The following is a 22,785-nucleotide window of genomic DNA, read 5'->3' as shown; positions in this document are numbered from 1 at the left end:
CTACACATAGTACTGAATGATCCCACTGGATGTGTGTTCCTTTTGACTAAGTGTGTTTATAACTTTTGAAGATTCATGGTCCTACTTGACCTTTTAATAAGAAATGTTATTTCAACTCTAAGATTGGTATGTCCTTAGATTCTACCTTGTCAAAAAGTAGCTGAACATGACCGGTTCAGCGGTCAAAACTAGTCCTAAATGAATTAATGACAATTTATGTCAATGTATTGATTATGTGGATAATAAATAATTTTAAATAAGAAAATAAGTTACACCAGTAATCCTGTGTATCTTAAGTTTGTATTTACTATTTTTGAGTCTACCTGAATATAAATTTTAAGGGTTAGTCCCTTTGTTATGATCATTTATTCTGTCACTCATTTACCTTTGGCTATTTCCTTGTGGAATTTCTTCCTTTTTCCGATTGATGATATTTGGTAACTTTACTTGATAGTTTTTGGATCCATGTGACTACTGGGTTCTAGTGAGCCCATATCTCCCACTTCCCTACACAACTGCATTGTGTAACCGTGGCTCTCTGTTATAAGGAGTATTTAGTGCAACTGATGTGTACAACCGAGCTCAATACACTTAAATGCAGCCAGCCACAGTATTAGGGAGATAGTGGGTTCAAACCCCATATTTGGCAGCCCTGAAGATGATTTTCTGTGGTTTCCAATTTTCACACCAGGCTAATGCTGGGGCTGTACCTTAATTAAGGCCACTGTCACTTCCTTTCCACTCCTATCAGTTTCCTGCCCCATCGTCACCAAAAGACCTATCTGTGCCGATGCGACGTAAAGCAACTTGTACTCTTGTGTATGGTAAACTCGTGATCATTTCTGGCTATATCCGCTTCTCTGAACGGGTTTCAACATTCTGTGGTTTTCGGTTCTCGAAGCTTGATTCCCAACAAACTATGTTTGATGTGCAACATCAACAACACACACATAAACAAGTGTTAAATCTTGCCACAACATTAATGAAGTAAGTTCTGCAATGTGCCCAGAATGATCTGGAATTGGAAACGAGAAATTTCTGCAGAAAGAGTGAATTTAGTGAAACCAAGTCTGTCTTGAAACTTAAACATGTCAGTGTTGCATCAATCACAAGAGTTACAGGGCAGTCACATGTCCTGTGCGTCAAAGAGTACTGTGGTGAATTGATTATGGGTGTGCGACGATCTGTGAGGTGAACTGTTCTAGAATGACACAGCGCTGTGGGAGGCCAAGTTGAAGAACAGGAATTCGATGCACTTCTGTGCAGTATGTTTGACCATGATCCCGAGTAAAAAACCCATTGAGTGGAAAACAAGTGAGCTTCTGAATACCTGTAAATAGTATTTTAATAAATTTCATGGTTAGTTGAACACATCTCCGAGAATTGATTTTAGTTTTAAGAGCCCTAATAATCCGTCACATGCGACTACAGATATTGTGATCATAGACACAGGACCTCCAGTTTTACTTGACTTTTCAGTTTCTTAAACCCCAAAAGGAATGGCTAGGATTCAAACTGCATCCGCCCTGGTGAAAAGTCATCAATTAAGCCACTTGGCTATCACACACCTCCACTTGAAATGTGAGAGGCCAGTGATAGCATATTTGCCCACTTAATGAGGCAAATATCTAGAACTCCAACATCTTAAAATCTAGAGCAATTGAAGAGACCTTAAAACATTTATCATTAAAAAAACTAGGCAGATGATACGGTATTTATGATGAGTATGGACACTTCTCCCATCCCCACCACGCACATTAAAACCTCAATAGAAAAGTAATTGTTGAATAGAATGAATTAGCTGTCAAGAAATGTTCTTAGTGAATGGTGTGAATGAAGCCTTGAGCTGGTATGAGCACGCCCTTAGATTTCATGGTATTTGGAATACCTGCATGTCTACCAGACAGCAGAGAAACTGGAACTTTATTGGGCAACCCTTTGCTACCAAGTTCTTTTATCTATGGTACCAGGCAACATGGTACAGACGCTTTTCCACCCTTCAAAAAACTGACCGCATGAGCTAGCTCTGAACTCATTTTTTTGGGATTCGGAGGACAAACCTCTATCACTCATCCAAAGATGTTAAGTTTGAAGAATTTTTCGTAAAACTCTCTTGTACTAAAAGGACTGTTGTTAATGTTCTTTTTTTTACTGTTCGATAAAACATAGTATGATGCACATAGTATATTGCACAATTGCATCAATGGGTCAACCACATAAAGCGTGTCTATATATGAAGATCCAGTGTCTGGAGTATTATCATCAGCAATATTGTTGAAGAGTGATTTCGCACACGACCTCAGGGAGAGTTTGATCAACTGATGGAAACTAATATACAGGAAACTCTCAAAAAACATAAGAAAATATTGTTTTTCACCTTGTCATCTATTACAGTTAATCAGGACAAATTAGTTATATTGATGAAAATGTAACAAGAATCCATGTTGAACAATTACTCTTCTGAAAAATACGACTAGTTAGAGAAGTCTACTAATGAGGTTGCCAGCTTTGGAACCCAACAGGTATGTACATAGTATGTTTGTAAAATTGAATACGTTATATATTAAAATGGAATTACAATGTTTGTACTACATTAAAATGTAGAATTATTAAGAAAATAATCTCACAAGCTTTTTTTAAAAAATACAGATACTTCATTCCAAACATGCCATGGTAAAAATGGTTGCCCAGGTGTGATTCCCCAACCCACAAGCAAAGTGGCTGGTAACTAAGGTATGAACAAATGTCCTTCACTAGAAGAAGTCACAGTGTTTACAGTGGGCAATCAGGGAATCCACTGCATCAGCACATCATTTTGAGGTGTTGCATGACCAAACCATCTTCCATTCATACTCTCACAAGGTCAGAAGATCACTTTGGATTTGTAGGTAATTCAACCAATTGAAGAGGTAAAAATATGTGGACAGAAATGGTATTCTACTCCATCATTATAAGACAGAAAGTTTAGCTTTAGTAGTAGTAATACTAGTAGTAGTAGTAGTAGTAGTAGTAGTAGTAGTAGTAGTAGTAGTAGTAGTGGTGGTGGTGGTGGTGGTGGTGGTGGTGCATGTTTAATGTGTTAAATAGATCCTTCACCTGCTGTCAATATTAGAAGATGGGAATAAGATTGGCTGAGAAGTCTTAACCACGCAGTTCTACAAGGATCAAATTTTAAAATTGCTGGCAAAATGGACTTAAGTCATCCAAACAAATGAGCAGTACTAAAAATAATTTGAAGATGGTTTTCATTTTGAGGCATCTTTATCTAAGGATGAAAATTTTACTATTATTAGAACTCAAACCCAAATTCCCCACTTCCTGGGCAACTGAGCGACTCATTTCACAAGAATGATGAATGAACAAGGAACCTACGTTCAGCTCTTTTATACTGAATGTTCACTTCATAATTTTCTGCAGGGCAAGGAATGAATTACTATGAATCCACCAATGATAAAATACTTTTCTTAAATGTTCTATTTTCACCTAAGAAAAAGTTTAGAACTTTTCAGACAACTCAGTAGTTTTGCAGAGATAGTTTGGTACCCTCTTTGGCCAGAAAATCAGCATTTTCATTTCCATGTATTTCACAGTGAAAAGGAATCTAGTGGAAATTGGTATTTTCATTTTTTAACATTGATCATTTGTATTTTATTCTTCCTGCCAGAAACTTAATATTTTAAAAATCATTCTCTCCAGTACGAACTGTTTCCTGAGCTGATGTGTGTACATATGGAAGGAATGCAAATGACAAACCTCTGCTAAGCATTATTTTTGTGAAAATGAACTTTTGTCCATTTTATCACATTTAACAGCATACATTGTCAATATTTTAAAAAGTGGTAAAAGGCTAACTAACCTCTTCTTCTAACAATGATCTTTGATTAGCTGACCAAGAGGGGTCAGGTTGATACGTCTTCTGAGTAGCACTGCCAAAATCGCATAGTTTAATTGCCCCATCCGAGCCCAACAGCAAATTTTCTATCTGTAAACAGAATATTACTAGTATTTTAAAACAGCACAAGTAAAATATAAATTATCTCAGCTTGATCATTTCACTCACTTTGAGATCACGATGAATCACAGGAGGTTGTTGGCTGTGCATATGCTGAACTGCACGACATGTCTGCCAGAATATGCGGCACACAACATCCGGAGGTAAAGGAGCTGTACGTGCAGTTAAAACATCCACCAAACTACCCCCTGTAACATAACAGAGATTATTATTATTTTTTAGTATTGATAATTTACACGCCATGAACTCCAGTGTTAGCAACGTGTTCCATACGTCGATGGTATTGTTGTGTGAAGGACGAGTGACATACGCCATACAGTGTTGAGTTCTAGTACTTATATATACACTTCAACTTACTACAAACATTAATAGAGTGCTGGAACACATTCTACAGTGCCTGTAGTTCATTACAAAATACTAAGTGGCAGCACATCATCGGAGCCTAATTCTATTATAATAGTACGTGGAAGTGGGTACTATTGAGGCAGCTTCATCACCGCATGTTCTCGAGCAGCCAACAACTAGAGCCAATTTCCACAATTAATGTCATTTTTCATTTCTCAATGATTAGAATGTATGTTGTGTTTCATAAATATATCGTGGTGTGTGTTTGACTATGTAACTTTTCATGTTTTTAATACACAATGAGAAAATTTAAAAAATTAAAAGTAGAAAAAAAAGGGTTTCTAAAATTTATTTATACAAGTTAGTGCTTTTGCTCCAATTTTGAAAAACAAGGTATGCATGCATAGCTCAAATGTTGGTGAATCCAAAATACTTTGTGACTGTAAGTAAGGTTATCAGTTATTTTTGTATAAAAATGAAAATGCACTAAAATGCTCAGTCCATTAGTGTAAGATCTAACTTCACCTGATCAGTCTTCATTGTGTTACAATATAAATTTCTTTGGATGTCATAATAGTATATATTTTTTTAAAGCACAGGATGCTAGAAAGGAGTTTACGATGATGATGATGATGATGCTTGTTGTTTAAAGGGGCCTAACATCTAGGTCATCAGCCCCAAATGGTACGAAATGTAATGAAAATTTAAAAGTTCACAATCATCCACTGACCAGAATAAAAAATGTGAAGAATGAATGGATGGATATAAATTTAAAACCATCAGTGGATCCGACCCAGAAACTATCATAAACAATAGTATTACTGACCAAGGAACTGCTTCTACAGCACAATCCTGAATAAAGGATGCTTGTTGTGTAAAGGGGTCCAAAATCCAGGTCAACGGCCTCTCATAATGGTACTTATCAGTAGTGAAGTGGAACCATGGTATTTGTTATGTTGCAGTACTAATCAAAAGTAGGAAGACTCACGGTGTTCCACACATTATGGCACCGGTATTCCCGTGGTGTTCCTCATATAGTGGATCCTAAACACAGGCAACGCAGATCAACTGTGTCACTCATATAGTGGTATTAATCACAGGCAACGCCCAAACCTGTGGTGTTTCTCACAATGGTACTAATCACGGGTACTGGAAACCCAAAGTGAACCACTCTCTGTTGCTACTAATAATAAACCTGTTGTGTACCTAACATAGTGGTACTACTCGCAAGTAAAGGTGACCCATGGTGTTCCCCACAAAATGGTACTATCACAAGTAGTTTCATGATTCTAATACAGTCATCCCTTGGTCGCCCCTTACGACAAGCCGTGGATAGCGTGGGTATATTCTTCGCCTGTGTACCCCACCCACAGGGGGAAGGAGTTTAAGATCACACATACAAAGGATAAACATAATGACTTAAGTATGGGCAGAGAGGGTAACAAAAAGGAGAAAAAAAAGACCAACTCCATAACTTCATACTTAGCCATCTTTATGGATAGGCCTTCTCCCTATCAATCTCAGTTCTTCCTGCTTTCCAACTCCATTATAGTGTACACTAACCTCAAATACTACCAGAAAGATTTACTTCAATTTAGGTCTTTCTTACAATCATGGGAGAGTAACACTGAGTTGTAATCTCTAAGAGCTTCCTTCTGACACCAAAAGCTCGAACTACCCACATCTCTACTGCACTCTGATGCCAAATAGTACATAACAGGCCTCGCTTTCATAAAATGTTTGGAGTCCTCAGAGTGAAAAAAGCTGTAGAATAAATCAAATAGTCTGTTCAATAGCAAACATTCAGTATGTTATCCCTGGTTGCATTTATAAACAACTACCTACTAGCAATTCTATTACCATCATTCAAGCCAATCATTCTATATTCTCTGTTCAGACAAACAAGCATGGAGAGCAGCTAGCAGCCTTAACCGAGCCACCCAGCACTAAACTAAACCATTGCTCACCAGCAGTTAGCCTTGTCGCCCACACTCTGGACTCCATGGTCTGCGACCAGACCACAGCACCCACCAGTGACTATCTCCAGCAGTCACTCCAGCTTACAGCCACTCAGCCTGCCAACACCAGGACAGCTGAAAACAAGTTGAGCAATCTTTGGCAAGCTTTTAGTCTGGTCACTTGTTCATCTTGCCAAGGTGTGATCCGATAAAACTAAACCTGACTTGACAGTACCCATTGAGTGTGTCCATTAAAAGTCAGTCCTCCATGGAGTTTGACCAATTCCATTGCTTAGTCATATACCCATACCCTAACACCTACTATGGAGGACTTCAAAACTACAATGAGAAACTTTCATTATCTCTGTGATGGAAGTCAACCAACTAGGCCCTTACCCCACAACTGTTCCTCTTCTAGCAATCTCACTGAGTACAGCCTGCCTGGTACATCAGTTCAATCCCTGTCATTGGCAGCCTCCAATGGACCGGCAATATGCCAGCCCGACCCACCTCAACAAGAAGCCATAAATTATGATTATATTACAATTACATGAAGGGTAACTCCACATTCCCAAATGTATAATTCTCATCTTCATCTTTGCCATTCCAGGATCGGTACCCAGCACACCATACTGGAAGCCCCGCCTCCCATTGTTCATAGCCACATCACAGTTATCAAGGATAAATTCATGACAACTTGATGATGGCTACCCCAATCAGAAATAATGTTCCCTTGATCCTCTCATTCACACCTGAAAAGAACATCCCAGCCCCATAGTTACTTTCCCAGTAAACCCTGCCTTCCAGCCAAAAGAAGAATCACCTGAACCTCGAACAGAACCAATGACCGCCAGCATCAGCAAACAGACTCCACTACCACATCCCATCTTCACAACAGCAAGTCAAACCTCATTTTTCTCTACTACAGCAATAGCCACACAAACTCCTACCCCTCAACCTTCAGAGACAACCAACATCCAGACAGAGAAACCCAAATCCATCACAAAACGTCAAAATTCCCAAACTCCAGCATGTACCATACCAAAAAGAAAACCAAATCCACACACATAACAAATTCTACTGCAGAAAAACACTCAAAAACACTTACACCCTCCCTTTTACAAGCTCCCAAGATACCTAACCTATGCCTCAGGAGCCCACAATACCAACCACACCATCACAGAAACAGCATCGAACTCTGATCCTCCAACGCAAGCCACTCCTCCCTCTTAAAAGCACCTCGCTCATAATAACTTTTAATTGTCTTAAATTAAACCACCCCATAGCCTCTTGCACAGGAACCACCCACTGCAACAGATGCAGCAGTCCTCACCATCATTAACATCATGAATTCCTTCCAGCGGGCCGGGTAGGATGTTTTAGAAGGATGTGCCTGAACTTGTTAGTCTCAGTATGCTGCTTCTCTCTCTACGGCATCCCATGTTTCTCCTCTCGTTTTTAGGTCTTCTCTTATACCTTTTTGTAGGGCGTCCAATCGGTCTTCGTCCCAGAACGATCTTCTCAAAGTACTTCCTTGGAGTTAAGAGTCGCCCGCCTGCATCCGCTTAACGTACCCTAGCCATTTCAACCTTGTAACACTCAGCCTTTTTTCCATGGTCAAGCTGACCTGCAGATCTCTTCGTATCTGATCATTCCTAAATCTGTCCTTCCTTGTTTCCCATACAGCTGATCTAAGGAACTTCAGTTCACAAGCTTGCAGTTGACTTCTCTTATGTACGACAACTCTCCAGACTATATGTAATGATGGGCAGGAGATAAGTCTTAAACATGATCTGTCTAGCCCTCTGAGGAACTCCCTTACCCCATACTATGTTCTGCACTAGATGAAAGAAGTTGGAAGAAGTTGGATCCTTTTTGTACTGTATTCAACACTTTGGTCTTGGCACTTCCATCATTTGATATTGTACTCCCCAGATATTTAAAGGTATCTATTCATACATTCAATCTTCTCTCCCTCGAGGGTGAGGTTACAAGGTATATTTATCCTACTAACTTTCATTACTACTGTTTTGTTCCTCACAATAAACTTATATTCTCATCACCAATCTGTAAGGGGCCCCAGGATCAAGCGACCAAGACCAGCAACAATGTCACTTCATTCTCTAGTGCCCACACATTAAAAAATACAATTAAGGCATGCCAAAATAAAAACCAGAAACACATATGTCGACAGCCCACCCTACCCCACACCTCACAAACTACTCCACTCAAGCCGTCAAACCAGCTCTCCTTCAAACTGACCCCTTACCGAACTGCTAACCCAGAACCTCTTGATAAAGGTCATATGAAAGCACTAGAATTAAGAGAAGCCAAGGCAACACATTTACGAGATGCTGTAACACAAGGTGCTCTTCAAAATTAATTTTGCTGCTTAAAACTTGCTAACTACAATCTGGATGGTGACCACATCAGACCTTGTTGAAACTATTCATTTATAATTACTAATCAAAACCTTTAATTAAGAATTTTAAATGTCCTGACAATTTGCTAAATCTTTTCGAAATTATGTATTCTTCAAAACTCACATCATCAACCTTTATATTAAATTTTCCTTAAATTAAACATTGTCTGTCCCAGTTAATCACCATGTGCTGAAACAAAGGCACGTTTCAACCCAACCCTCATTTTATTCTCTACAGACTGAATTCATCTTTACATTCATCACATGTTACAAAGTAGTGGATAAGAAAAGACAGGCAGAACAGGGTCATAGGAGGGAGAAAAAGGAGGAGGAAGTAGCTTCTGCAGCAGTCAGGAAAGATAGGGCCGACCAGGAGGGGAGGGGATCAAATAAGGTGGGTAGGGTTGAGGCTCTGGTCATGGGGGATCCCATTGTTAGACATGTGGGGTATGAAGCCATGGTGTTTTACTGGGAGCCCTGATTTATATGTTTATTGATAAGCCAGCCTGTTATTATGCGATTGAATGTGCGGGCCATGTGTTATTTTTGTCTGAGAGAATTTTGTGCCATTGTGCGGAAACAAGGAAGTTGGCGAAGCTCAGACCAGTTATTTGTCTCCCAAGTAGGGAAAGCCTGAGTCAGCTGTAGGCTGTACGCCGAGCATAGAATAAATGAATGTATTTACAATAGGTACCATTACTTTCATGAACTGCCGAACACAAGCCCCACTTATTTGAAAGTTTGTTGCTAATCAGCTGATGTTCCCGTTGGGTCGAGTCAGGCTGGAATGCTGTGTCTATGTGAGACATGTAATCTTCGGAGCCTGAGTATGTTGGGATCGAATTCCGGCGCCTCTATCAACTTCAGTGCATATTTGTGTGTGTTTTATTTTTCAGGTGTGATTTATGTATATCTTGTGTTTATTGTTGTCCAGTGCATTTATTATCTTGTGATGTTGTCCTTTGTTGAGTAACAGGGATACCTTAGCCCGTCGGCTAATTTTAGGGAAGCAAGATTCTGCCCTTATCCGTTGCTCATGGGTACGGTCCCATATGATTAGTCTCTGTGTTATTTTGAATTGGTAATTTAGACGCAGTCCTGAACAAGTGTTTTTTTTTTAATATTGGTGTCCGTGTATTCGGAATGTACATATGTAAATTAGGTCAATTACTGGTGTATCGGATATTATTTTCGCATCTCATGGACGGTTTTAGATCGAGCCTACGGGCAAAGAATAGGGACTTAATGAGGCAGGCCACATAATGAAGTAACGTAACATATTCATATTCTATGTAACAGGTTTTATATTACTTGGATTCGTTACCTCTTTCTAATTTGTAAATGATTCATAATTTTGGCAATTAATGTAAATGAGTATGTTGGGATCGAATCCCAGCGCCTCTCTCAACTTCAATGCATATTTGTGTTTTATTTTTCAGGTGTGATTTATGTATATCTTCCAATTTAAAGATCAGTTCTTCATTGATTAATATTTGTTCTTTAGTACGAGTTAAAACCCATGTTGTAGATAAATCTATTATACCCAATAACATGTGTTTTATATGTGTGTATAATTTTAGTATATTTTAGTAAGTAGAGATTTTATTGCCCACATCCGGACAATCCACGCACTTTTACCCTGAGCTAGGCCGAATTTAAGACAGGATACGGTACATATAAGTGACGCTCCAATTTTGTGGGGCCGATTGTTATTTGTGGGCAAATCTTATATCCACGTTAGTGAATATAATATGGAACGCCAAATCTCATGTGGCAGTATTGTTATTTATGGGCAAATTTTATATCCACGTTAGTAGATATAAAGGTAGCACCGAAACAGGTGGCACTATTGTTGTTAGGGAGATACAGATGAACCTGACATACATATATCAACGGGAAGAGAAAAAACTACTTGTAACTCAAAATTACTTAGAAATCAGACTTACACAATACATCACACATTTACTGAAAAACCAATGGAATAGACCTACATGTGTAAATCCCTGCAAATAATAAATACATTAAGACAGAAAATATTATTTTGAACTTGGTCCAGCCTTAAAGAAATCAGATAATTTGGCTTGTTTCACTTTTCTTGCATTAAGTGTATAAACCTCCTTATGCAAACTTAGTAATGAATTCAAAGCATTTTCACAACTTTTTACACTGATGTAACACCTACACACATCGATTGCACTTAACACTTCATCAGTTCAGGTGTTTCAAGATTCAAGTTGTTATCTCCATCTCCATCACTGTCACTTGTAGCTGGTCCATCACCACCGTGTTGTTGGCATACATCAGCAATAACCTCTTTATCCGGTAGTTCTCCACATACAGCCAGATTATCATCGAAATTCACAAAAGTATCGAATTCTACACCCTCCGGTAGCGTTAGCTCATTGTCAGACAAAACTTCTTCCCCATAATCATCATTACAGGCAGACTCTTCTAGTAAGACACAAGCTTTGCGGAAACAGTTGCTAATTGTGGAGGATGACACCTGCTTCCAGGAAGCCGAAATAAAGTCCATGGCTTGTAGCAAATTAATGGAGAGAGGTTCATTTCCTGCATCACTCAGTGTTATTACGTGTTGAATCAGCATTTTTCTATAATGCACTTTGAAAATTGCAATGATGCCCAAAACAAGCGGTTATAGAACACTGGTACAGTTAGGAGGAAAAAATTCCACTCGGACATTCTCCAGAACGATTTGAGGTGGATGTGCTGCACATCAATTCATAAGGAGGAGGATCTTCTTCTGTCTCTTTTTCATTTTAATGTCCAGTTTTTTCAACCACTGTTCCATTGGAAGCATAGTCATCCAAGAATTTCTGTGGGATTCATATTCAATATGTTTTGTTTCCGCACCCTTAAACACCTCGGATTCTTCAATTTTCCTATCACAAGTGGAGGAAGTTTGTCAGATCCATCTGCATTGATGGCAAGAAGTACTGTTACACGAATTTTACTTTTCTTCCCTCCATGGCATGAGTCACCTATTCCAGCTAATGTTTTATTAGAAAGGAGATTGTAGAATAGGCCAGTCTCATCACAACTGTAGATGTTTGGAGGCTGATAATCGCTTGCAATACCCGACAGAACCTCTTCTTTCCAGTGTTGTACCGTGACGTCGTCCACAGCTTTTGGAGTCACCACAAATTGTTCTCCCTGTGATTTCATGACGATCTTTTAATCCTTGCAACCATCCTGATGAAGCCTTGAAATCAGCAGTGATACTCATCATTTTAGCTAAATCTATTGCCTTTCCCTTCAGGATGTCGCCACTAATTGGTAGAGCTGCAGCCCACTTTTGCAGGAACCATGTGAAAAGTGTTTTCTCGAAATCTACGCACCTTCCTTCTTGCTGACGGCTGCACTTTGCTGATTTTAAACCCAGTTTTAAGAACTCATCCAAAATAGTGTTTCTTTTACTGATGAGTGATGACTGTACATAGCGTGCTATAAACTATCCGTAAGTCTGAAGCAATTTCAGTTTTTGTTTTGTTTGGATTAGCGTCTACTCATATAAATTTTACTTTTTTATCTACCGTATAACTTTTCCTTTTTCTGTTCTCCACGGCTAATCAAAAGCAACTGAACGACAAAACTACTGTTCAACAGTAAACACCTGTTCAACAGTAAACACCAGATACCGGCACCTTGGACATTTTACTTCTCCGTTGTTCCCACGAAAGAAATTCTCATATTCAAACAAATTTACTGTATTTTCTTTTGTTTCCACACCAAAACCGCTCACTTTGCTTGTCATGTATCTTAATCTTTGGCGGCATTGTGAAGGTTAAAAATGACGAAGGCAGAGGAGGAGCAAGATAGAGAGCGAAGGGGACTCGCTCGGTTGGCCTCTGTTAAGCCACCAGTAAGTAAGGGTCAACATGTAACTCAGCAAAACTGTGTTCTGTTTCAGCACCAAAACCCGACCGCTCTACTTCCACCTACGCCGACGAAGAGGAAACGTCGTAAATACAGTATTTTCTTTTTAAAAAGCACGTGCTCATTACAATTATGCAAAACTCAGGTATATTTCACTGAGACTCAATACGTATAACAGTGAATTATGTATAAACGGATAACGTATAAATAAGGTTTAATTAACATGCTTTTAAATTACATTTTGCCGGGACCTAAAGGAAATTATGTAAACATACGAATTAAGCAGTACAGAGTTACGTATAAAGCAAGTTCAACTGTATTTATGTCCATGTTGGATCACATAACTTGACGCCCATTATTAGGATTTCTATAGTACGGTTATTGGTTTGAAGCCTGGAAGTGACCATACGTGGTACCCAGTTTGTCATGCATGTGCAGTTAGTTGTTGGCAACAGCTCAGGCATTTCCAATTTTGAAGTAGGCATAGGTAACTTCGAACCTGGTGCATTAGAAATGGCAAAGTCTGGTCTCTTGTTTGATGCCCAGACAGAGTCATAAAATCTGGCAACCTAACGTGTTAGACAAAGTTGTATGTCTAATAGTCCCAAGTTCGATACCACATGAGTTCGGTATGTGAATGTGAAAGGGCAAGGTTTCTAGTGAAATAGTGTGTTTAGGAGAGATCAGTAAATCCTAAATACACGAGGTCATGTTGGGTATAAATCGGCAATTAAGTAACATAAATTTTAGTGTAAGATAAGAAGTGAATGGGAACCATCGAGCCGATTAATAAGACGTGTCAAAGTAAAATTGAGTAGCTCAATATGTGTCGAGAACAAGGAAATGATTTCTTACATATGAGGTAGTAGTGGACAATGTTATATCCTTCAGACAAAAATCTACACAGACACAGCCTAGGATTTGTTTTGTACGACAAATCTGCATAGCCAGTCATATTATTGACTGTTTACAGTAAATTTGGTACTCGAGATCACTTCAGTCTCTAGTGAAATTATGTAACGATAGTTGCATCGATATCGAAGGTTAGGGGCACATAGACCACTGTTCGGAATATATTAGCCTCAAGTAGGAGACATAGGTCTACATAGGGTTACGTGTTGATGTCTATCACAAATAGCATTGAGCCCAAAATTAGTAATCCTAGCCATTTTAATAATGTATTTGAGGATAAAATAAGTAAGATTTTTCAAAATTATTGGATACGATTGATTTTATGTAATATTATCAAGAAATTAATAAAAACATGGAATGAAATCATTAGGCAGCTTCTAAACAGCAAGTTTTTGAGCCTTATCTGTTGGATGTTATTAACGTAAAATGATAGAAGCTGGGAAATTAAAATAAATGAATAGAAATATGGAATACGGAGTTACATGATGTTAATCCATCAGTGACGAAAAACAGCCATGCCGTCGTATTTAAAGGACGAATATGTTGATAACGTTAGAGGAGTTATTGGCGAAGATGGACTTGGCCGCAGAGGAGACTGCGTGACGTATGGATAAGGCTGCAGAAGAACCTGCATAATGGCAGCAAGAGCGTATAAATGAACTAATAACCGGGATAAATGCACAATTCAAGCAGGCCACAGAGAAAACTGAGGAGTTGAGTGAACGTGTGAATAAGGTCACAGAGAAAACTGGGAGTTGAGTGAACGTGTCAATAAGGTCGCGGAGACAACTGATGAGTTAAGTGAACATATGAATAAGGTCACAGGGGAACTAGAATAAAAAATCAATACAGTACAACAGTGTTGTAAAGAAAGAATGGATAGGCTAGAAAAACAGTTAGGAGAAGTAGAAAACAGAGCACAAGTACAGATAGAAACACACTGAGATTCTGTTGAGGAACTGAAAAGTAAGGTGGTGGTAAGTGCAGGAAGCACAGACAGGTGATTAGGGGACATAACTTTCAGTCTCGACGATGCGCGAACTGAAATCAGGAAGAATTGTAATGCAATTCATAAACTCACCCAGGATACGGAATCGCGATTCAAGGCCATGTCAATTGAAGTAAGCAACCGTCTAGCCAGCACTCAGCAGAAGACCGAAGAGAAAATTGAGAGCGAGATGAGGGAAAAACAACAGGAAACACAGGAAAGGATGAAGGAGATGAAAGGACATACAAGGCAGGAAGTAGCAGAAGTAGCAGAAGAAATAGCAGATAAGGGACAAGAAATACAGAAATATGATCCTGTCAGATCGGGAAACTGCGAAAGCTAATAGCCGGGAAATAGAATCTAGTATACAGGCATGGGCGGAAACAAGCGAGAAAAACAAGACCAAACTAACTATATTTGAGAAAGAATTATAGCATATGAAAGATGGAACTGCTGGATTTGCGAATGAATAGAGAGTTTAGCTAGATTAAGTGCTCTATACAGCAGCAAAGTATAGAGGGGGAACACATATTGAACGGGGAGCATAGACTAGCGAGCCGGTTATACCAAGTGAGCTGTTGCATTTGTCGTGACCAGAGGAGCGTACTTTTGACTGCCAATATACCAGAAGGATCCCAGTGTACAATATTGTGCGTACAGCCGAGGATAAACGACGGAAATTCATCAGAATGCACGACAGGATGCCACGAGCATTTTTTAAGGGATATGGACGACTACATCCAAGATTGCAGGATACTGCCAGAGAGAAGACTAAGGACGATAGAAAAATTTCTAGGAGACTCTGTACTGGAGTGGATGATGGCATTCAGATATACCTTCAGCATGTATGAGGAATTAAAGGCGGCATTTCTGAAAAAATTCTTAGACATTACCATTCAGCATGGGTTGTAAATGGAGCTATGTACGCAAAAATATCCTGCCACTTTAACCACAAAATTTTCTCAGTTCTTCGTGTCACAGATGATTAAGTTCCGCGATCTAGATGTCCCACCCTCTGAAAGCGAAATTATAGCTGTGATATATAGGCAACTGCCCATCGAAGTGCAAAGAACATTAATTGCGGCAAACGTCAAAACCGCAGCGGATGCAGAAAAGACACTCCGTCAGCTGGATCAGACGAGCCAAAGTCAGCCAAGGATACGTCACGCAGAGGCGATACATATGGTAGATTTGCCTGGAGACTGTAGCCCACAACTGAAGGTCCGGAAGTATACCAAGAGGAAAAAATTCAGGAACCCAGACCATATCTTGAGAAGTCCGAAACAAAGAGAGGGAACCACAGAACGGAACCTGGAGAACAAGCGCCCGGAAAGACGACTGGAGAGATAATGACTACAGCTGGAACAAAGGAGATCCGAGAGGGAGAAACCCGAGTGGTCATAATGGAAGGACGTACTGCTATCGATATGGCAACTTTGCAGGTCAGAGAAGGTCGTATTACCAGTGGGACGAAAGGGAAAATAGAAATGGAAATAACAGAGGCAATTACCGCCCTGATTTTGAACAGAGGGACAGAGATTCACGCAGATATGTAGAGGAGCTGCAAGGTAAACAGCAAGAAGCAACATGGAAGGAAGCGATATAAGGTCAGACGGAAAATAAATGTCACGGTGCAGAAAGCGAGCAATACCGGAGCTATCGTCAGCTGAATCAAGGACAGGGATTGAACCCGAATGCTCCAGATTACAACGCCAGAGGGGGCACGTACAAAAAAAAATTTCAAAATTATGCAAAGGAGATAGAATGGATTTGACAGAGGACGAGATACAAGATGGATGGATCATGGTATCAGGTGGATAGCTGGATTATACAAGCAGAAGACTTGATTGATGAAAACATTAAATTAAACCGCAGATCAATAAGATGATTACCATTATTTGCGTAAAAATTGAGAACCTTCGAATTCATACTTTGATATAGGTGCGACAATTACTGTGGCTGAAAAAAAATATGCACTGAAGTCTTGAATTCACATTTCAATTATTCTCATCGCTAGACTGAAAGTGAGAGGGATAATTCCTGATAGGACAGGTCTATGTAAGGAATAAGCCTTGTTAAACATTGAGATAGGAAGTTCAGTTATGTCACATCCATGCATAATTTTACAGAAGATGGAATATAATTTGATATTAGGGGCAGATTTTCTGAGAGAGTATAATGCACTGATTTACATGGGAACTAAGAACGTGATATTTTGGACTGAAAACACTCAAGAGGAGATGAAATTAGATCAGGCAGAACACTAATTCAGTGAAGAAAGCATTTGGACAGCTACAGCAGAGGAAGGGGAAAAGGAGTCTTTCAAATTTCCGACCAGCCGGATGGAAAGCAGTACTGAACTTCGTGAAAATTTTGAGGATATGATAGCAAACCCAGAAAAAGAAAATGAAGAGGAAAAATTTAGAAGACTACTGCCCGAAACGATAGCTGAAGCCCCAGTAAACGATGAAATTTGTGAAAAATTAGGGAAAATTTTAGAGAAATATCAGGCAGTCTTTGGATCAAAACCAGGAAAGATCTTCAACTATGAGTATTAGATCATGGTGAATAATTGGGAATGTTAAAGCAGAGACCATACCTGATACCTGAAAAAATATTTCCCCAGGTCAAAGAAATTATTGAGGAGATGGAAAGGAACAAAATTATTGCCAAGTCACCTACAATATTCTTAAACCCAATTTCAACTGTGCCTAAACTGTGGATCTATCAGAGTATGCCTAGATGCAAGAGCCATTAATAAATGCCTAGTGCCCGAGTATGACCAAGCGCCTGCAATTAAGGACATATTGAAGAAGTTTGGAGGCATGGAATTATTTGGGACTGTGGACTTAACCTCATCATTTCATCATATACCATTACACGCTGGGTCAAACATGCAAACAGCGTTCATGTTGAATAACCAGACATACATTTTTCAAAGACTTCTATTCGGTTTGATGAACTCTAGCTCTGTGCTCGTCTGAGCACTAGAACGAAACCAAAGTCAGGAAGTGAAGGACTTCATGATACAATATACTGATGACATAATTTTTTGTTCTAAGACACTAGAAGAACACCTCAAGAAGGTAGATTTATTGTTGGTGGATCTCAACAGATGCAATTTTAAAGTAAATTTGGAGAAGTCCTATTTTTGCCAAAGGAACATGTTATTTCTTGGACATGTGATCGATGGAAAAGGAATTAGGTCTAACCCTGTCAAAATTGCAGCTATACAAATTTTTCCTAAACCAACCTGAGTGAAACATATTATACAGTTCTTGGGTTTATGCCAGTTCTTTGTGGATCATTGCATTCCTTACACAGAGACCGTAGCATCTTCACAAGAACTCTTGAAAGCAAATAATAGATGGAGGTGGACCGATGTACAGGAGGAGGCATTTAAGAAGACCAAGGAAATGTTGGCAAATTCAGTCAAACAAGGGTACCCGTCTTATGATAGATTTATCATCCAAACAGACTCCTCTAGTGTTGGAATTGTGGCTGTTCCTTTCCAAGAAACACCTGAATGTGAACACAAGATCACATATCTGGCTTTCATGAGTAGAAAATTGAGGCCTCATGAGCTGAAATGGACAACCACAGAGCTGGAAATGCTATCTATTGTGGTGGCATTAAGCCAATGGAAGAAATATATTTATGGCTTTCCTATTACCATAATGACAGGCCATAAAGCATTGACCTACATTCTGAAATTCAATGTAGGGTGCAACCGTATTTGCCGCTGGTCACTCTTCGTACAGCAGTTTGATCTAACTTTAGAGCACTGTCCTGGAAAGCTAAACATCATAGCAATGCCCTTAGCAGTAACCCTAACCCAGAAGAAGCTGTTATTAATCTAGCGCTGCTGGATAATGAAGACCAGAACATCATTGATAGACTATGTGATATAAATCAAGAACAGGCTAACTACCCACCTACTAGTCTTCTAATTGATTACAGTACTTCAAGAAGGAACTCGAGTCCGGAACTCCAAGATTCACTGAAGTGCAGAAGAAGGCCACATAATTTCATTATTTCAATAATCTACTGCATAAGTTCACTGACGAAGATCACACCAAATTTAGAATTGTTGACCCACCGGTGCTCCAGATTGATTTAATTTGGTTAGGACACCACACAACGGATCATGCTGGCATTGATAAAGTGAGAGCTGTACTGCAGTAGACATTCTTTTGGATTCGTATGAGAAGAATGGTACAGCAAATACTTAGGACATGTGATACTTCCCAGCGTATTAAACCAAATACTTCCTACTTTAGCAAGCACCCAAAGTGTTATTGCCTAGCAAGCCTAGAGAGCTATTTGCAATAAACTACTATGGTGGAATTCCAGCCGGCCGCCGTGGGGTAAAATTCATTCTCATATGCATGGGCGTCTTCTCTAAATTTGTACCCCTATGTCCAGTACATATAGTAAACACCAGATCAGCACTGAATCAAATTAAAAACAAAATTATTCCTGGGATGGGTAAGCCAGAAAGCATAACTGAGCGATCATGGACCACAATTCCTCTCTCCGATATTCAAGCATAAACTTGATAAGTTGGAAATCAAGCATGTTTCAAGTTCTGTCCGTCAGCCAAAATCGTACCCTAGTGAATGCATAATGCAAGAAGTGGCCAAGTATTGCCAGATTTTCATCCCCAGGGAACATTATAAGTTGTTAGATGTCCCGATAACACTGAAAGTATAAATTCTACTCGTCATGATTCAACCGGACAGATACCCTCGGTGGTACACTGCAACGAGTATCCAACTAGACCATGGCATGGAGTGATACCTTGTCCAATTGACCATAGCCAGTCTCGAGAAATGTGAATTAAGAACACGGCAGAACGAATGAAAGCACAAGTTGAATGGCACTTATGCAGAACAAGAAACAAGCATTTTCATTGCCCGTTACAAATCAATGAACTTGCGTTGGTAAAGAGACCCGCTATGTCCGATGGCCCTGTGCATTTTTATCACAAATTTGCAGAGTTATACGTTGGTCCATATCGAATTGTTCACGTTTATGACAATAACTCGTACAAAGTTAGGAGCATGGACAGTTTGATAGAGAAAACTTTCAATGCAGCAAGTAAACCTGAAGCTCTATTACCCACCAGGCCAGATAAGAATCGACGATATACAGGATCAAGAAGAGATGGATGACTATAATGAAGATGGTGAAGAAGACTTGAGGACGAGAAAGACCCTGAAAATGAGCCTGTGATCCCGGAGGAAGGAGAGGAGGAGAAAGCTGCAGAGGATGTAAATATGGTTGATGGAGATCCAGTCAAGCCTAGTGAAGACCCATGTACTGAAGGTGATAGTAATCAGAGGAAGTTCCAGGCGTTGCTAGACATATACTAACAAGCAAAAAAGGAGAATGAGCGCCTGCTGGAAGACGAACAGCGATTGCGGATCAACAGAAGAGAAAAGGGAAATGAGCCACAATGTTGAGAAATTCCAGTTGGCATTAACCCATATGCACCCACTCGCCCTTTGCTCTGACACTGCTAGGAATCTGCCAACTTTTTAGTATGCAACCTTGGTGTTGCAAGCTTTCGGTTAAAACAGTATAGTGGGTGATCGACTGCGCGTATTATAATGGGACCTGTTTTATATTCTTGAGAAATTCCACGCTGTTGCTCATGACACAAAAAACAAAACAATACAGAAATATAACATATAAAAAATGCCTTTGAAATCTTAAATTTTTCATTAACTTATCTTACCTCAGAAGTTCTTTAGTGTGCGGTATGGCCTTAATTATACGACATGAGCCTAACATTTGCCTGATTTGGAAATAAGGAAATAATGGGAAACCAATATGACATGAGCCTAACATTTGCCTGATTTGGAAATAAGGAAATAATGGAAAACCAATCATGAGGCAGCAAATGATGAGATTCAAACCTGTCTCCCAAGTACGAACTTACAGCCATATGTCTCGCTCAGTATATTATTTTTTTTTTAAGGATCAGTGGTAAAGTATTCACATCCAGGTACCAAGATCGTAGGTTCAAATCTGACGTCGTAAACGGATCTTGAGGGGTGGGAGAAAGTCTATTCGGCATTCCATGTCGTACGATATTACTACGCGAAAGATCTCTGGTGATACATTTCGTGTTCATTCATGCACAGGATCACTAATAACTTCCTCCTCTCTATGACTGCTAAAATCAGAGCCACAAAAACATAAAGTAAGCTTTCAATTTTGCTATTACTGAGCATATCGCAGGAGCAAGCAACTTCCTTCTCAGCCAACTTCTCAACAAGAGAATACATTTCTCAATTGATATTTTAATCAATTCTCTTTGCCAAAGAAGCATACCAGAGTACTCTGGTGACACGTTGAGACACCAAGAACAGATTTAGAGCAGAAATGTTTCCAGAAAAGCCAACAGATGTCTCAAACATCCCAAATATGCGACCTTGCACCCTGGCGTATCAGGCCGCTTGTGGAGTCCTGGCCCAGCCGCTCGAGCACGTATCACTCCACTTACGGGTGCATAGAAGTTAAATAAGAAAAAAACATGTTCATATTTTTTTCTTCCCTGGTTGGCAGGAGGATTATTATTATTATTATTATTATTATTATTATTATTATTATTATTATTATTATTATTATTTATTTTCCTTAAATTGTACATGTATAATTTAGGGGTGGTAGATGGAGAAAGGGCAAGCCCCACATACACGGAAGTGCCTCCATCTCCACATGTGTACATAAACTCTACTGAATATTTACATACAAACTTATGTAGACAATTTTAAATTTACATATTTACACTACAAACACTGTACCCTTAGAATAATAATTATCTTGATTTATCCTGAAAATATTAGAGTAAGAACACCCAGCCATTTATACTCTCACTCAGACCCCTGTATACACACTCATTCACAACCACTCACAAACGCGCACGCATACACATTCGCCCACATACACCTGTACTTGCACCCATCCTTCTTGCAATTCTAATTTATACAAGTTATATACATCACATATAGGTTTATATTTACATATACATTTTCTTTACTTCGCGGAGGAAGTGAGGAAGAGGAAGTAGCTTTACCTCAGATGGTATAAGGTTCCACGTACGAGCAGCCCTTGAGTAAAACCCATTTAAATATGAGGTTGTTCTAGCGAAAGGAGGGACAAGAGTAACTCCTTGGCCTCTTTTAACAGAGCGGTAATTGAGCTGCAGGTGGTGGAAAGGGAAGAGGTGTGTGTTATCTGTCAGGGATTTCCTAAGGAAGGCTACATCTATTTGTGTACATAACGAGTTCACTGGTGGCAACGACCTGGCTGTGTTTAACGGGATGGGATTGTTAATTAAACGTTCTGCTCGTCGCTAGATACCTTCTAGTTTCCTCATATTTTCCATTGTAGTTGGATGCCAGGAAGGAAGGCCATATAATAGTATGGGCCGCACAAGGGAAATATAAGCCGTTCGTAGGGCTTTACTTCTTCCTCCCGAGAGACATCTACGGACGAAACCTAGGGCCCGGTATGCCTTACACCTCACTTCCTCCACGTGTTTATTCCATTTCAGATTGTCCGTAATGTGAATACCGAGCAGTCTGATGGAGTTAGAAGTCGGCAGTTGGATTCCACATAGAGTAGGTTGGTTCTGGAGTGGTTGTTTAGCTCTGCTTAGTCTTATATATTTACACTTCTTAATATTTATATACAATCTATTTACCTCGCACCACAGAGCTATACTATCCAGATCCGATTGGAATTGTACAATATCATCACTGTTTTTCATGGCTCTGTAAATAACTGTGTCATCGGCATACTGGGCCATGGTCGAATTTGCACAATCCGGTAAGTCGAGAGCATAAATCGTGTACAGGAGGGGCCCTATCACATTGCCCTGAATTACTCCAGAAGTAATTGTGGTTTGGTCTGATTTGACTCCTCCGTACACAACACACTGCGTTCGACCCACCAAAAATGAACTCAACCATGACAGCAGTTTACCCTGAATGCCGTAGTTGCTAAGTTTTAACAGAAGTCTTTGATGTGACACCTGGTCAAAAGCTTTGCTCCAGTCCAGAGTCACACAGTCTATTTGTGAGACATCAGTCTGCTCCAAAGAGAACTGCCAGTCATCAATGACTTTTGTTAGAAGTGTTGTGCAGGATTTTCCCGGAATGAAGCCGTGCTGGTTTCAATTTATTTATAAGAATACTGTGGTATAATTTTATTTTGCGAGTCATAGAGTCGCAGGGAGTGAAGG

General features: G+C 39.5%; 1 protein-coding gene across 1 annotated transcript in view; it reads right to left on the bottom strand.

Annotated features, from left to right (window-relative positions):
* aux (cyclin-G-associated kinase) overlaps positions 1 to 22,785 on the bottom strand; it is a 487,932-nt gene that overhangs the window by 428,714 nt on the left and 36,433 nt on the right. The window contains exons 5-6 of the mRNA XM_067136097.2: positions 4,061 to 4,200; positions 3,857 to 3,982 (exon numbers count right to left, since the gene is read on the bottom strand). Of these exons, the coding sequence (XP_066992198.2) occupies positions 3,857 to 3,982; positions 4,061 to 4,200 (266 nt within the window). The remainder of the gene's footprint in view (positions 1 to 3,856; positions 3,983 to 4,060; positions 4,201 to 22,785) is intronic.

The sequence above is a fragment of the Anabrus simplex genome, chromosome 1 (genome assembly GCF_040414725.1).
Source record: "Anabrus simplex isolate iqAnaSimp1 chromosome 1, ASM4041472v1, whole genome shotgun sequence".
NCBI classification, from domain to species: domain Eukaryota; kingdom Metazoa; phylum Arthropoda; class Insecta; order Orthoptera; family Tettigoniidae; genus Anabrus; species Anabrus simplex.
This window is presented reverse-complemented; position numbering and strand designations above follow the sequence as displayed.